At 46.2% G+C, this 15,530-nt stretch overlaps 1 protein-coding gene across 1 annotated transcript in view; it reads left to right on the top strand.

The window, feature by feature from the left end:
• The first annotated feature begins 3,926 nt into the window (after positions 1-3,926).
• kirrel3l (kirre like nephrin family adhesion molecule 3, like) overlaps positions 3,927-15,530 on the top strand; it is a 41,758-nt gene continuing 30,154 nt past the window's right edge. The window contains 1 exon segment of the mRNA XM_061245939.1: positions 3,927-4,728. Coding sequence (XP_061101923.1) covers positions 4,689-4,728 — 40 coding nt within the window. The 5' untranslated portion in view covers positions 3,927-4,688.

Genomic DNA, 15,530 nt, shown 5'->3' with positions numbered 1-15,530 from the left:
GGGTCCAGTCACATACACAGGTCTTTGGACAAACGAAACACCCCCCCCGCTGGCTTTAAAAATCCCATACTTCATAAATTCCATTTTTACAGAGATTTCAATACAATAACCCTTGACTGATATATGTGTCCTTTGTAATATTGCAATCATGGTACTCTATAAAATATTTAGATCCATAATACAGTATAATACAGTGGTATTACGATTGGAGGTTTTAAATTACCGCTGCCTTGTGGTCTGTTGTGGATGTTGGTTAAAGGTGCCAAGTCTGAAATCCGCAAAAAAAAAATATATTGTATGAATAAATAATTTAACAATTTAATAAATAAACTACCATTCCTAAGTTTATTAGGATTTGATACCTTTATTCAGGCATACTGAATGATCTGGGTAACAATTCTACTAATAATCAATTAAAAACGAATTATCTTTTGGTGCTTCCACATTTCCCGGGCCACTCTGGTGCAACATATTGTAGGGCAGAAAACAAAAAAAAATTAATGTAAAACTTTCATGAATTAAAAAGAAGATTTTCCCTTTCTAATATTAGCTAATGCATTTTAACTTAAACGCTAAAGTCAAACATTTGTCCAATGATGTGAATACTTATCTGTTTATACTGTGATTCTGCTTTATCTATGATACGCCCACAAGAAAGACCTAATTGCAATCTACACTAAATCCTCACCAGCATTCACAGACGGTGATGTTTTCTTTTTAATTGACCCCGGGTCAAATGAGGACTGAGATAATATTTTGTTAGATTATTCTCATTTCCCTGGAATTGCATTTCCATAAAACTTGACTTCATGCCTTATTTATAACCCTTCTTAGAATTACCATGCAAACGACATCTTAACTGTCACCCTTTCTTCCCCTGGAACAGTTTAGTAAATATCAAACTGTATTCATTATTAATAAACTAATAGCCAAAAACCCTCATCATATGCATATATATTTATATTCGATACTCAGTGACCACTTTATTAGGCAGACCTGTACACCAGCTCACTAATGCAAATATCGAATCAGCCAATCATGTGGCAGCAAGTCAATGCATAAAAGCACGCAGACAAGGTCAAGAGGTTCAGTTGTTGTTCAGACCAAACATATGGGGGAGAAATGTGAATCTAGTGCGTTGTTAAGGAGAGAGATCAGAGGATAATGGCTGGACTGGTTTAAGCAGACAAGAAGGTATTAACCGACAATAACTCAAATAACCATGCATTAGAGCAGTGCTACACTTGAATGAAAATTGATTTGAATAGGAACCCTGTGATTCCATAGAAGAACCATATCTCAACACAGGGATCTTTGTCGGCCAAAATAGTTATTTGTATTTGGGAGTTCACACTTCAGACCTATGACATAAGGTTCCATAAAGAACTAAAAAGGGTTCCCCTATGGAACCAAGCCAAATAACCTTTTTTTTCTAAGAGTGTGTATGCAGTAGAGCGTCTCTGAACACCTTGAAGTGGAACACAGCAGCAGAAGTCGAAAAAATAAGTCTAATAAATACCTAATAAAGAGTATAATATGCACAGACACAAATACACATTGTAGCCTCTCAAAAGCTCGTTTGGCACGAAGCCGGCCAAAGTGATTTAACATGCGTTGAATATTAATCTAATTAGGAAATGTTTGCCTTTATTAGCGGGCGCGAGCCTTTCCACTTCTTGAAAGAAACAGCAATTCAAACGTCTAACACAACTTGTCAAGATGTGACAGACTTCACACAAATGGTGTTGATGTTTACTGTGTTGGCACAGCTGGTGATCCCCCCTCCCCCCAAACCCTGTCGTTAAGGGACAGACCTTCTTCCACCCCCCCGTCTCACAGGCACCCCTGTTGGCAGGTAAATGGACGCGGCATCTGCGGCGGTTCCAAGCTGGCATTTACTCAAGCTGTTTTTTACATCAACATATGTTTGTAAGCAGGCAAGGCCACTTTTTGCGCTGCTCAAACAGCAGTAAAACTTACGAGGGACAATAAAGCGGCGACTCCCTTTACAGCGTAGTCTAACTTGTGTCTGTCTGGGGAGATAGTGAAACCGCAACCTAATTTTAGTAACTTATTGGTAGGTATGTTTTAAGAGTAGACACAGCCTACGTTCGAAAGGATTGAAACTATATAGACTCTAAACCTCGTTCTCAAACTCCGTCCTGTGGACCCGTGTGTATGCTAATTATGGCTCAATTTTCAGAGCTCAGTTAAGGTTGTTGAACACATATGTTTCAGTTCTTTCATTTGTTCCAAAAACGTATAAACACAATGCAGGTTTGGCTCGTTGTCATTAACTTTGTCCTTGAATTCTTCATTAGGCTGTCTACCAAACGGTTCGTTTTAGTGGCCACGTGTCCAAACGTTCACCGGTTAGGAGTCTATTGATTCGCCTCAATCTTTAATTTGATCAGTTAAACTTGTTTTAAGCCCTAACTCTTTTTATGTCATCGTTTGCAATACAACACAAACACACGTGTTTTCACATAATGTGGGTTAAGAAGGTAAACAATCCCTCAAAACATGACCAAGTGGCCAAATTCAGAAAGCATCTGCGAATGTAATTGTCGTGGGAACGAACCACAGCATTCGGGGTCCCCATGAATGAGTTTGGGAACCATTACTCCAAATAAACTAGTTATATGAAATAGCCTACAAACATCTCACATTCCCAAATTGTCCAATAGCGCCCCTTTATACAGCAAAGAGATTAGGCTAGCTATACTTTTAACAGTCCTCTTTTGGGTCTTTTTAAGTATAGTATTCTTTGCTGAAACTGAAATTGACAGAAAACAAGATTCAGTGTTTACTTCGGCCTTAAACTATGCGAGTGACGTTTTAAAACAGTTTTTTGTGGATCACTGAATGTTTGAAGTCAAGCGATTGGTTATTGTTTGTTCCAGTGGCCAAATGGCCCTAAATCACAATTCGTAACGTTTAAGTTATTATAGGCTACTGTGGTTGTTTAGCCTGGATGAAGATATGTACCCTTTGGCGGTCCTTGCTGACTGCCACTGGAGGGATAAACTAAGGAAACGCCACTAATGTCACTAATGAACGGATTCAGCAAAGCAACAGTAGGCTATAACTTCCGTTCCCTGTGGAGAAACGGCCAGACGGGAGCGATGGCATGGGGGTTTTATTTATTTTTTTCATTACTGCCTAATCAAACCTCCTTCTGCAGGCAAAAGAAAAAAAGGGAAATATACCATTTAGCATAGGCTATCTTTTCATATAAGCTACGCTTGCCGAAATAATTCCAGTTTTCCCGGTTTTCGGTTTTATATAGGCCTAGTAGGCTACTTGACGCTATCATTTCGGCTATATTAGTTTTTTATAATGCGACAAAGATTTGAGTTATGTGAGCACACACGTTACGTCACCAAGATGAGATCCTATATTGCAACTGACCGTGTAACATAAAGGATTTATTATTTTCATAAAGAACAACATTTGTTCTTGCCGTTCCATTCTTTCTAAGGGACAACTTCAACAATCAAGGACCTATTGATCCACTGTTGACTGGCATATGAAACATTTGGTATTGGTACATTGGTTCAAGAGTGCAAACAAGGGTGTGCAGTCATATAGTAGTTTATTATCCTCCGTCTTCCACAATAAAAAAACTACAGAAAATCACAAACATACTCAAGCGCTGATAACTGCATTTTCACTCAGCAGGCCAATCTAAACACCGCGGTCCCCTCAAATTCTCATTTATATTTTGACCAATAGTCGTTCCCCGGGGGCGGTGGCCAACGGACCCCTTTTCTGAAGCTATTTTGAATGAGAAAGTGGATTAAGCCACATCCCCTTTTTAGTTTTTTGACATGTCTACATCCACAGGATCCGAAGCAGATGATTGTCAGTGAGGATTATCTCCCTAGCAGGCCGTTACGAGAGAGAGAGAGAGAGAGAGAGAGAGAGAGAGAGAGAGAGAGAGAGAGAGAGAGAGAGAGAGAGAGAAGGGGAGAAAGAGCGAATTGTATGTAACGAGGGAGAGAGAGAGAGAGAGAGAGAGAGAGAGAGAGAGAGAGAGAGAGAGAGAGAGAGCGAGAGAGAGAGAGAGAGACCACAAGGTTCAACTTCGGAGAGATTTTCACAGAAACAGCGCAACTGAGGCGGAGGGAGGCAAAGCGCTGTTCAGCACCCCGCTACATTTCTGAAGGAACAGGTTGGACTGTTGCGAGGAAAACCTACAGGAAAAAACACAACATCTAAATTCCCGGGCCATTCTAATCACGAGGGTTTGAGGACTTCTGCGGAAGCAGACATTTATAGCTACATTGACGGGTATTGAGATACGCAAAATATCTTCTATCTTCTTTTTTTATATTTACATTTTTAAAGAGGACAGAGACAGAATATATCAAAATCCAGAGTGACTACGGAATACAACGAACGAGGCAGACACATTTGGAAAAGTTGTTACCTGCTGCAGTTACGGAGGAAATTATCACCAATTTACTGAAAGACTTTCACACCGCTACCGTCCTTGTTATCGACAAAAACAAAAGTATAATCTGAAGTAGCTACTGCCCGTTTACCTTACACGGAGGGTAACTGCAATGCTCTGTGCCGTGCAGTAACTAGCAGGCTACTTTCACACCAGTCGCATAGAAAGAGCAAGTCAGTCTAACGTACTTTCGTGGTGGACGGAACCAACGGGACCACAGGAGCTGCAGAAAATGATTGCGCTTTATCTTTTCCTTTGCCTTATGGAAGCAGGTAAGGAAACCCGTTTGATTTACATTTCAAGTGTATGCAATGCGATGTTATTTGTGTTTAAAAAGCTATGAGGTGCCGAGCTTTCACTACCAGACGCGCTGCGTCAAACCAATTGCGACGTGCTAAAGAGATACTGTTCTACGGGGTAGGTGCTTTCAATCTCAGATGCTCTTCAGCAATACGACCGAGTAGCTATCTCATACTTACGGATGGCTGTTGGTCAAAAGTTAAGGCACGCAGATGCTCCCAGAAGGATGCATATTTAGAGCACTTATAGGTTAGGTGTCACTGCGCCAAAATTGACGGAAAAGAGGAAGGATCTGTGTACGGAAGCAAATGTTAAATGTTGTTTATGATAGAACTGGAGTTTGTGCTTTTAAAATAACATTTAACGAGGTTTACTTCGTGTTTCGGTATTATGCACAAATATGCCTGTCCACTTTGCTTATTATTATTATTATTATTATTATTATTATTATTATGATTATTATTACTATTGTTGTTGTTGTCGGCACTGCTAGCTGGCAGCTTGGCAATTGCATGTATGCGTTGGTGCTCTTAATATGTTTAACTCTTGAGGTGGCCAGGTACGCGCGTCCGAATGGGGGCAAGAGCTTTCACAGACCAGCAGTGGGTGTGTTATAAGTAGGGGGTATTGCACTTGCCTATACACATGTGTACCACAGCACTTTAACAGTACTTGGTCCTTTGTGCGTGTTTCAGCTACATCATAGTCTGTATGAGAATGTTTTTATTTTTTAACAATTGCATATATCTTTACTGGCATAATAACGGACTATAGCAAGCAGCATGAATTGATATCGACGAGGTAGGTTTTATAAAAACAATTTCTAAAAACCACCGTGGACCAATAGTGGGTTTTAGTTTGACTGCCTGCGTACGGTTCATTGCACGGCTGCTTGTAAAGAAATGTGGGGGAAAACGCTTAATTTCCTTCCTCCGCCCGCCGACTCGAGTGGCATGCGGAGCCCGTGAGATCTGGAAACACTTGCTCGCTAGCGAAGCAGCTCTGAGATGCAGTACGGCACAATTCCCCACCCAATGCTCCGCTGCCTCCACGCTCCACCCGAGCCAACCCCCCCCCCCCCCTCCCCCACCCATACACATACACACACACAGCCACACTACATAACAGAGTGCGCGGTGGTGTATTTCAAAATGTTTTATGTAGCTGGTCAACTATCAGAGGTCTAAAAGCATATCCCAGTAACTGTCATCCTACCCCGAAATGATAGACCCACGCCGCAGGCTCCGAACCCTGTGCTCCGAATGTGTGAAGTTTCTAAAAGGGGATGTTACTCGTCCCACTTTTACCGATTAAACTAACCAGCCCAAAATACAGAAATAAAATCGGGATCACTTCAGTATCCTGCCTCAAACAGTGTCGGCTAGGTTATGTATCTTTGAGGAGAACGCGACGAGCGAATAATATGTGTATAAACTATGCCCCAGTTCCGACTTCACTAATTCACTATCCCCATTCATTCCCCCAGTGTAGCTGCACCAGAGATCAACGAGGTGTGTGTATTGGGGGGGGGGGTTCTTTTATTTTAAGTGCATTCTGAGCCATGGGGGTAAATGTGAAATGCACTTAGGCTGTAGCCTTTAAAAAGTAGTATGCTCTCTAGAAATGTCGTAGTTTCACGGTCATTGCGGCTATACACCAGTTCTTGTAGCTTGAATTAAATCAACTGGGAAGATCATCGCATTAAATAAATATAAATGGCTCGGGGTTTCGCGGAATCAAACAGCTGCGTTGTTATATGTTGCGTTTGTTTGGGTGGATTGAATCAGTGAGTGAAGATCCTCACTACAACCACCCAAGCTGATGCTATCATTTTTCTATTGTGAGGTATCGGGAAGCGTATTGCCTGGTCGGCCCGTGTCGAAAAAGTATCCGCAATATCGCGGGGAGTTGTTTAATTAAGCCCGCACGTATTTATTAATCAGTTGACAGTACTTGGTCATACACGGTCTTCTCAGGATAACTTGGCGTGATCCCTATATGAATTAAGATTGCTTGCTGAAGCCTTTTTTGCTTGGTGGCTTCCGTTTATTGTGCGTATCGCTGGTAACTTCTAAGCTACGGGCATTGCCAATAGCCGAGCGAGACTGCTGCAGTACAGAGTCGCTCGGGTGCTGTGTGACTGAGGTGGGGGTGGTGGGGGTCGGGGGTTAGGTTGAACTTGGGGTTGAAAATGGGTATTTGCAATATAATAACAAGACTAGTTGAAGTTTAACAACTATTTTGTGTATATGGGCACAATACCACGGCCCCATATGAGCTATAAATGCATATTATTCCAAAGGAAAATAATATCAGGTTGAAACTCCTTTGATAAATCTTTTTTAGATTAGGCTTACACTAACTCTGTAGGCCTTGACCACACACACAGACACACCCCTACATATGCATGTACCTATACCATATTATCTAGACTATAGGAGAAAACCAACGGAAAAAAATCATTGGAAGCTTTTGCAACAGCGACCCTTCATATCCGTTTATATTCTTGTTTATCTGGCGAAAAGAACACAACGCAGGGCGCTGTGCGTGCTTGTCATAAACACATATTCGCGGGGTTCTGCGCTTTCCACTCCATTGTAACAAAAATTGTATATTTGGTCTATTATTAACGGTGCTTTAAATCCGCTGCAGACGATGGCTTCAAATCCCTAGACCCTTCAGATTCAAAGGCGCTTCTTCTCCGTCTTCTTCCAATTAACATCGAGCAACCACGAGTAAAGCAAAGCGCTTTCGGTCAACGCTTCAGTAAATGAATTAAAGGCAAATGTTTATTGGCTGTTAAGCTGTGTTTTTTTTCTCATTCGCTGATAAATGAGAACAGGGTATTGACACGTAGAGAGGCCGTAATTAAATTTAAATGTTAAATCAGAATACACAACGCCGTCACAGCGACATTCACACTCCAAGGAGAAGAAAAAAGAGGAAATGTTAATGAAATGCCTGCTGGAACTAAATTGGAAATGCAGTTAAAGAAAAAAGCCAAGGCGACAATTCTCTAAGGGAAATGACACGTCCTCCTATTGGGACTGTTTGCGAACACAGCGGAAAGCAAATTTCCGTCAGCAAACTTTTCTTACTACTACTACTACTCTCTCTCCCTCTCTTTCTCTCTCTCTCTCACTCTACCTCTCTATACCTCCTTCCCTCTCTCTCCGTCTCTACCTCCCTCTCTCTCACTCTACTTCTCTACATCTATCCTTCTCTCTCGCCCCCCCCCCCCCCTTCCTTTGCTTGTTGCTTGTGTATTGCTGCAGCTCTGCCGTCAGAGTATCCTGTCTGTGACTAGACTATCCGGAATTTTGCCACAGGGGTCATTAAAGCTAACTTTAAAGCGATATTAGCATAGGTGATTAATTAATCGACCATGGAACTTAAAGTACTGTAAGCTAACCATTATTGTCAAGAGTGGTGAGGTAGCCCAATAAGTGCTGTTTCAATGGGCGTTCTGCAAGGAAGGATGAGTAATGGGGGGGGAGGGTTTGTACACCACACTGCCACAATCATTCTTTGACTGACTGATAGCAGCTGGTTTGGGAGAGAATGTGAAAGGAAAACGATAGCTTCCAGACTCATCCAGATGGATATTTACCTAGAGTCTACCCAAAGTGCTCTCCACTCCGACCAATGAGGATTCGAGTTGGAAACTCACTCGGCAGTTGACAGTCGGATGGAGGCAGGCGGGTACTGAAGACTGACTGACTGACTGACTGACTGACGCTGACACTCAAGAAAAAAAGAAAAGAAAATGGAGGAGAAATGACAGAAGGAGCGAGGCAGCGGCAGAGCTGCCAGGCAGACAGACCCATGGACCAATGCGTTCGCGCACCCGCGCATATCCATATTTATTCTCCCCTCCACACTTTCCATCCATAATTTGCTTTCTCTGAATGTCCCGAGGTTCCCAGCAGATTTTCCGAGTGCACCCACATCAAAATTCCAAGTAATCTTCAATGAGCTCTTTCTGGAACCTTTAGCTCTGGGTAGCCGAGTCTCGTAGGGACAAGTTCAAAGGCAGTGTGCCAAGATCACACGATTTATTTTCGCCGCCGTGTTGCCACTGGAGTCTGTGCTTCCGCAAGTTAAGTACCCCCCCCGAAAAAACCATCGGCGTCTTCCCTGTCTTTCCCTTCCTAACCGCCTTCAACACAAATGTTAGCGTCCGGCTAACGGGAAGGCCCATGACAGACATGGACCTCTCTCCGCTGGTCCTTCTGCTCCATGGTCCCTCTGCTGGCAGTCCCCGGTACTGCCCTTTCCCCAATGGTGGGGAGGTGTAACAGGTTCGAGCCACAGCTACGCTAAGGCCTAGCGATATCGGATGACGTTGAGTGCTGGTGGGCCACGTGGCTGAGGCCCTGGCAGGATAATTTCAGGCAGCATGCATATTTCATGAGCAAATGCCTTTTATTATGTCGAGGCGTCATATTGGGAGCGAGTGGTAGCAGCTCAATAAGGCCCGGTCTGGATGATCAACATTCTGCACGGTGAATCGTGGCCCCCTCCTTCCTTAACCCCCCCCCCCCCCCCCGAGAAAAACCCTGGAAATTGCTGGAATAAGTCGGCATGAGAGCCACGCCGATCCAGAGATGATCCAGGGGAGAAGAAAAAGCAGCCCGCGACACCTCATCGCACGCACAACAGCACCAGGAGCGGCAGAGCCTTCCGGGAGGCCCCGCTGCATTATTTACCGGGGCTGGCACTCAGGCCTCAGACACGGGATCCCAGCCCGCCTCCGTTCCGCCGCGCGGCTCATTCGCGCCTTTTCGGTGAGCGCATTCTTCTTCGCCGGGGAGAGGGTGAAAATGGCAGGACGGAGGGTTCGGTTCCGACCCCGGGGCGGGCGTCTCGGCGGCGTGGTGTAAATGCGCTTTCATCTTTCGCAGAGTTAAAAGCGCTTTCAGCCCCCCTCCTCCTCCGCGCGGCCCTGCTCTGAGTGTCAGAGCGTCGGCTGCTGGTTCTCACAGCGGTGACCCGCCTTCGTTAAGACGCTGCCGTTCAGAACTCCCTCGCTTTTCCGCTTGCTTTTTTAATAACCCTTCCCCGACTGGACGCTTAACCTCCTCTAATGGGCTTGGGCTCGACGCATTTTTCCCGCCTTTTCCGATTCGTCCACACGCGACGTTTTTCGGAAGGAGCCCGCGGTCAGACGGAGAGCCGGGCTGGGAAGGACCCCATAACAATGGGGGGCTCTGTGCTCCTCCAAGATGGGCCAAGCACACTCACATTGTCTTATCACCCCCCTCCCCTTTCTTAAATCAGGAGACAATGACCCCGGGGGGGGGCTTCTGCGCTTGTCTGCGACCCAGTTGGGCCTCCAAAACTTTGCTTTTCTGCTTTGCAGTCTGGTATACAGGAGGGAACCAAAAAAAAAAGACAATAGGGCTACATTTGTCTGTAATCAGCTTTGCCATTCGGGTAAACAGAGATAAAGAACTTGGCACTGTGTCTCTGGCCTTTTTTTTTATCAGCAGTGGTGGACCTGGGTGGATGTTGGGGTTTATGGCTAAGTAAACAGAGGAGGCACACTGTGGTATCCTGTGTGGAGCTCTTGGCTGCTTCCACCATTCTTCTTCTTGTGTTCTTTATCTCTCTCTTGGCTTCATCCCTATCTCGCTGCCAGCTCACCTCCAGTCTTCCTGGGGAGATGGGTTTCCGGGGATGTGCCAGAGAAGATAGCGGGACAATGGTGAATTGTGTTTGGACTCCACGGTGTTTGGAGTAGACCATAGGGTGTTATCAAGGCGATTTTAATACAGTCAGTGTTTATGCTTTTGGGGTTTCTCCCCCCCAAACACCCCACCCCCCCCCCGTACAAAAGAAAAGGTGAAAACACAGTTAATTCTGTTCTTAAAAAACGATCCGCACAGATCCCAGAGGAACATCTACTCTTAAAACCATAACTGTTATTTTTAGACAAACTGAATTTTTGATTTTCTTTTTCAATGCTCTCCCGACCGAAATGCGGAATGTCACATCCACTGAGATAGACGGATGACAGTTTGACCGGACCACGACTTCACGGCCAAGCGCAATGAAAATCACCACACTTTTGTCTCTGTTCTCCAATCAAATCCTGTCCTCCCATGACAAGAATTTCGTATCTACAGCCGGGACAGTGAAATGTATCTTCCGTGTTCTCGCTGTTATCTTCTCTTGGTCCTGTGACGTTATGAGAACTCCCGGGCAGGGAACTGAGGCGCCTCAGTGTGTTGACAAGCAGTCACACCCACCCACATCGGTAGTAGCTTTGCTACCACGACTGTAGTTAATATACTGCGGTCGCGATGCTAGTAATCCTGGAGATACTTTCTATCCGCTTCTGCACAAAATGCAGTCAAGCTTCCAGCAGTCAGGCAGACGTCATTATAGATGCAGTACTGATATCAGCTGCACCTATATGAATTATATATGCACAGCATACTGCACGCAGCATACATTAAGGTGTGTGTGTTTTGTGCGTGTGCCTGTGTTTGTTTACTTGTATGTGAATGAACATCAACTTCATTTGTATGCATTTGCGCTGTTTTTGTTTGTGTGTACGTGTGCCTCTTTCTCTGTGAACATGTACTTCATTTGTATGCATTTGCGGCCGTTTTCATTTGTGCGCGAGTGTGTGTGTGTGTGAGAGCTTGTTTCTCTCCGAACACGCACTTCATTTGTATGCATTTGCGGCCGTTTTCATTTGTGCGCGAGTGTGTGCGTGTGAGAGCTTGTATCGCTCCGAACATGTACTTCATTTGTATGCATTTGCGGCCGTTTTTTCATTCGTGTGTGTTTGCATACCTCACGTATGTATGCGAATTACCAAAGCAAAGCTAAACCCGGCGAGGCACTTAACTGAGTGCTTCCTGTGTGCTGGGGTGGAGGGCGTGTGACGCGGTCAGGGCTGATGAGCGGAGATGAGCGCTCCCTGTCTTCAAGGCTGCGTGCCCTTTACCAAGTGATTAGTCAAAGCAGAACTGTCTAATTAATGATGCACCGTCTCACTGGACATGTCATGTACTTACTCAACAAGAAAGCCAGGCAATTCCAGGAAACCAAAGGCCCGCTTGGCAACACTTAAAGGGCCAGTGTGCGGTTAGCCAAACGTTTCTCCCTGGCCAAAGAAGCCCCTTTTTATTTTCAACAAAGCGACCACCTCCTGCTTCTTCAGACTGATGGGAAGGCGAGTGAAAATATTTTGATTATGACTCAACTTTTAAAGGATAATATGGAGCCGGGCGGCGGGGGAACGCGATACCGTGGCAGGCCGGGGTGTCATGGGCGAACGGCAGATCGGTTTTGTTTTCTGAGACGGGGTTTTCGGACATGGAGGAAGCGGTGGAGGCTTGCTTTTCTGTGGGAGTTCAGAGCCTTTCTTTGAAATTCGCCCTGGGAGGCGTGTGCGAAAGAAGCCGACCGTTTTGCCATCAAGAGCGGGATGTCAGTCAAAGCGTATTGATCCGGCTTTTAACTACAATTCCTTCAGTGTCCAAACACGGCCATTTTATTGAACCGCTTTGAGGTGTGAGGCTCAGAGGCGTAAGGTGCAGCTTTGAGATGTGTCAGAAAATGAAACAAGACAAAGAGAGCAGGAATGGACCTGAAGAGCCTGCTGCCAACGGCATAGCTATGCAGCGTGACGGAGCGGTGCATTACCGTGCGCTTGTGTGTGTGTGTGGGTCTGTGTGTGTGTGTGGGTGGGAGAGACGGAGAGAGAGTGTGTATGTGTGTGTGCGAGAGAGAGTGTGTGTGTGTGTGTGTGTGGGTGGGAGAGACGGAGAGAGAGTGTGTATGTGTGTGTGCGAGAGAGAGTGTGTGTGTGTGTGGGTGGGAGAGATGGAGAGAGAGTGTGTATTTGTGTGTGGGAGAGAGAGAGAGTGTGTGTGTGTGTGTGTGTAGGTGGGAGAGTGGGGAGAGAGTGTGTGGGAGGGGGGGGGTCAAGGAGATTAACTTTCAGGGGCTTAGCAGTAAAGGTAATGGATATGGTTGTACTGGTGTGGGAGAAACTCCCTGTTTTTGGCGGTTTTGCCACGGGTGAGACGGGTGAGACAAAGAGAAGGGAGCAGGAAGGGAAGAGGCGGCAGAGAAACGTCTCCGATCACAGGCGCATGAACAGGGTCAGTTTTGCAGGCCCCAGGGCGGTAATGGAGGTGCTCCTGGAGCAGATGTACAGGGCTGTGTAGGTGTAAGGAGGGGAACGTGAGCTTTGTGGCGTGTTTCTGGGGCGGGCGGGCGCACATCTCGGTCCGAGGTCAGAGCGTCAGAGTGTCTTCGCGTATCAGGCGGTGATGTCACGCTGCTCCTCATTGGAGGAATGTTGGCAGGAAGGGGTGGAAGTGACAAGGCAGGCACACGGGACCGGTCAGGCCGCGCATCCTGCCGGATTTGGGGGGGTCGGGGGTCACGGGGGCCGAGCCGCCATCGGCCGGGCTTGGCCGGAAGCAGGCCCGTTTGTTTTTTTCATTTCCTGGCCTGGTTTTTTTGTTGTTGTTGTTTTTGTTTTCACGCCGAAGACGACGCGGCCAGAGAATCCACTTCCAGTGTAAAAAAAAACAAAAAAACAAAAGGACACAAAAAAAAGAAAAAGAAAAAGAAGAGGATTTGGAAAGCGCCACCCAGCGCACCCTGGCTTGGGGGGGGGTACGGGGGGACGGGGGACGGGGGACGGGGGGCGGTGGGGGGGGAAGACAAACGGCCGGACTGAGGAAGCAGTGGATCCGTGGGGTTAGCGCAGCTCCCAGACACAGACAGATGGGGCAGCAGATAATGGTGGTAAGACTGGGGGGGGGGAGAATGCTGAGAGCACCAGGCAGCATCCATCATGCGCGATCCTCCTGGAAGCCATTTGGACCCATTGTTCCCTCTAATTTGTTTTTTCAGGACTCCAGAAGTGGAGGGGACGCTTGAGAGAGGCAGAGCCATTTATTCGCGGGCTAATTAACGCAGACGGACGGGATAATTAGACACATAGACACACACAGAGGCTGGAGATACACGGAGAGATTAGATATAGATGTGTAGATCAAAACAGACAGGGGGCCTTCCCCCGGTGTGGTGTGTGGGACTGCCCTGAGGAAAGGATGCCGAATTCACAGGTGAAAGTGCGCCCAATCGAAGCTTGCACTTCCCCCTGAGGCGTGACTGTGCGCCTCTTTGGCCCTCCAGTATTCATAAAGCACGGTGAAGAGTATTCATCAAGAGCAGGAGGGCTGCTATGAGATGTGGTTCCCCCAGTCCATGCCCAAAGCGTGTCCATTAGGAGTTCAAATGTCAGCTCATCCTGGATGATGGGCAGCAGTAATAAAGCCTCTCAGAGCGAGGGCTGCTGATCCAGGAGCAGCTTTTCCTGTGCACGTGCTAACCGTTTCCATTAGCGCTAAAAGGCTAAAGCTGATCCCAGATCAGTGCTTCAGCACTGAGATACTGTAGGAGTAAGTTGCCTGCCTCCACTCATGATTATGTGTGTGGTGTATGTGTATGCATGTGTGTGTATGTGTATGTATATGTATATGTGTGTATGTGTATGTATACATACAGTCAGTGAGCACTTTATCAGGTATTTATTAGACTTTTTTTTTACTTGAGTCTTCTGCTGCTGTAGCCTATCCACTTACAGGTTTGATGCCTTGCATGTTCAGAGATGCGCTTCTGCATACCACTGTTGTAATTTGTGGTTATTTGCATTACTGTCACCTTCCTGTCAGCTTTGACCAGTTTGGCCCTTCTCCTCTGACCTCTCTCATTGACAAGGCATTTCTGTCTGCAGAACTGCTGCTCACTGGATATTCTTTAGTTTTTCGCACCATTCTCTGCAAACTCTAGAGACTGTTGTGTGTGAAAATCCCAGGAGATCAGCAGTTTCTGAGCTGGTCCCAATAAAGTGCTCAGTTGGTGTATATGCATATGTGTGTATATGAATGTGTGTATGTGTGTGTATAATGCATGTGTGTGTGTGTGTGTGTGTGTGTGTGTGTGTATGTGCTTATATGCATGTGTGAGTGTTTGTGTGTGTGTGTGTGTGTGTGTGTGGTGTGTGTGTATGTGTGTGTGTGTATATGTGTGTGTGTGTGTGTGTGTGTGCATATGCATGTGACTCCTCTGGTCAGGGGGAAGATGAATGGAGCCGTAATGGGCACACTCAATCACAGGCTGCTTATAAAGCTGGCCCAAGCCTTTGAGTAATCAGCCGGGCTGAAGAGCGCTTTGAGCCGGAGCAGGCCTGGGGAAGCCGGGGGGGGTTTACCGCCCAGGATTAGTCATCCAGACCTATCCTACTGCAGACCACTGCCTGACTCGTATTGACCACAACTGCCCAAAGGCACGAGATCTCCGCTGTGGCCGCAAAATGGCCGGATTGTCTGGGCACTCTTCAGAGGCCACCACAAGTCAGCCTTTTGTCTCAACCCCCCCTCCCTCCAGCCAAAAAAAAAAAAAGAAAGTGGAGAAGAAATGCAAGTAGTGACAAAATCGAGTTTTTTTTTTTTTTTGTATTTATTGACCAGCCAGGACTGGAGAAATGTGGAGATTCTTTTGTCCTCTAACAGAAAGCGAGGGTGGTGTTTTTTCCTCCGGTTTGAAAAGCACAGTAGGACCGGGCGCAGTAGGACTGGGCTGAAAGTTTTCCGGTCTCCTCCGTCCCCCGGGCCTGGCTCCAGAACACCGTAGCACAGCTGTAATTTTCTCCCTCAGCCATGATCAAAGGCGTCATGTTTTACACCCCTACAGGGAGGAGGGGGGGGGGGCACTTTCCACAGAGAAATGTCTGCCACCA

Source organism: Conger conger, chromosome 1, assembly GCF_963514075.1.
Source record: "Conger conger chromosome 1, fConCon1.1, whole genome shotgun sequence".
NCBI classification, from domain to species: domain Eukaryota; kingdom Metazoa; phylum Chordata; class Actinopteri; order Anguilliformes; family Congridae; genus Conger; species Conger conger.
This window is presented reverse-complemented; position numbering and strand designations above follow the sequence as displayed.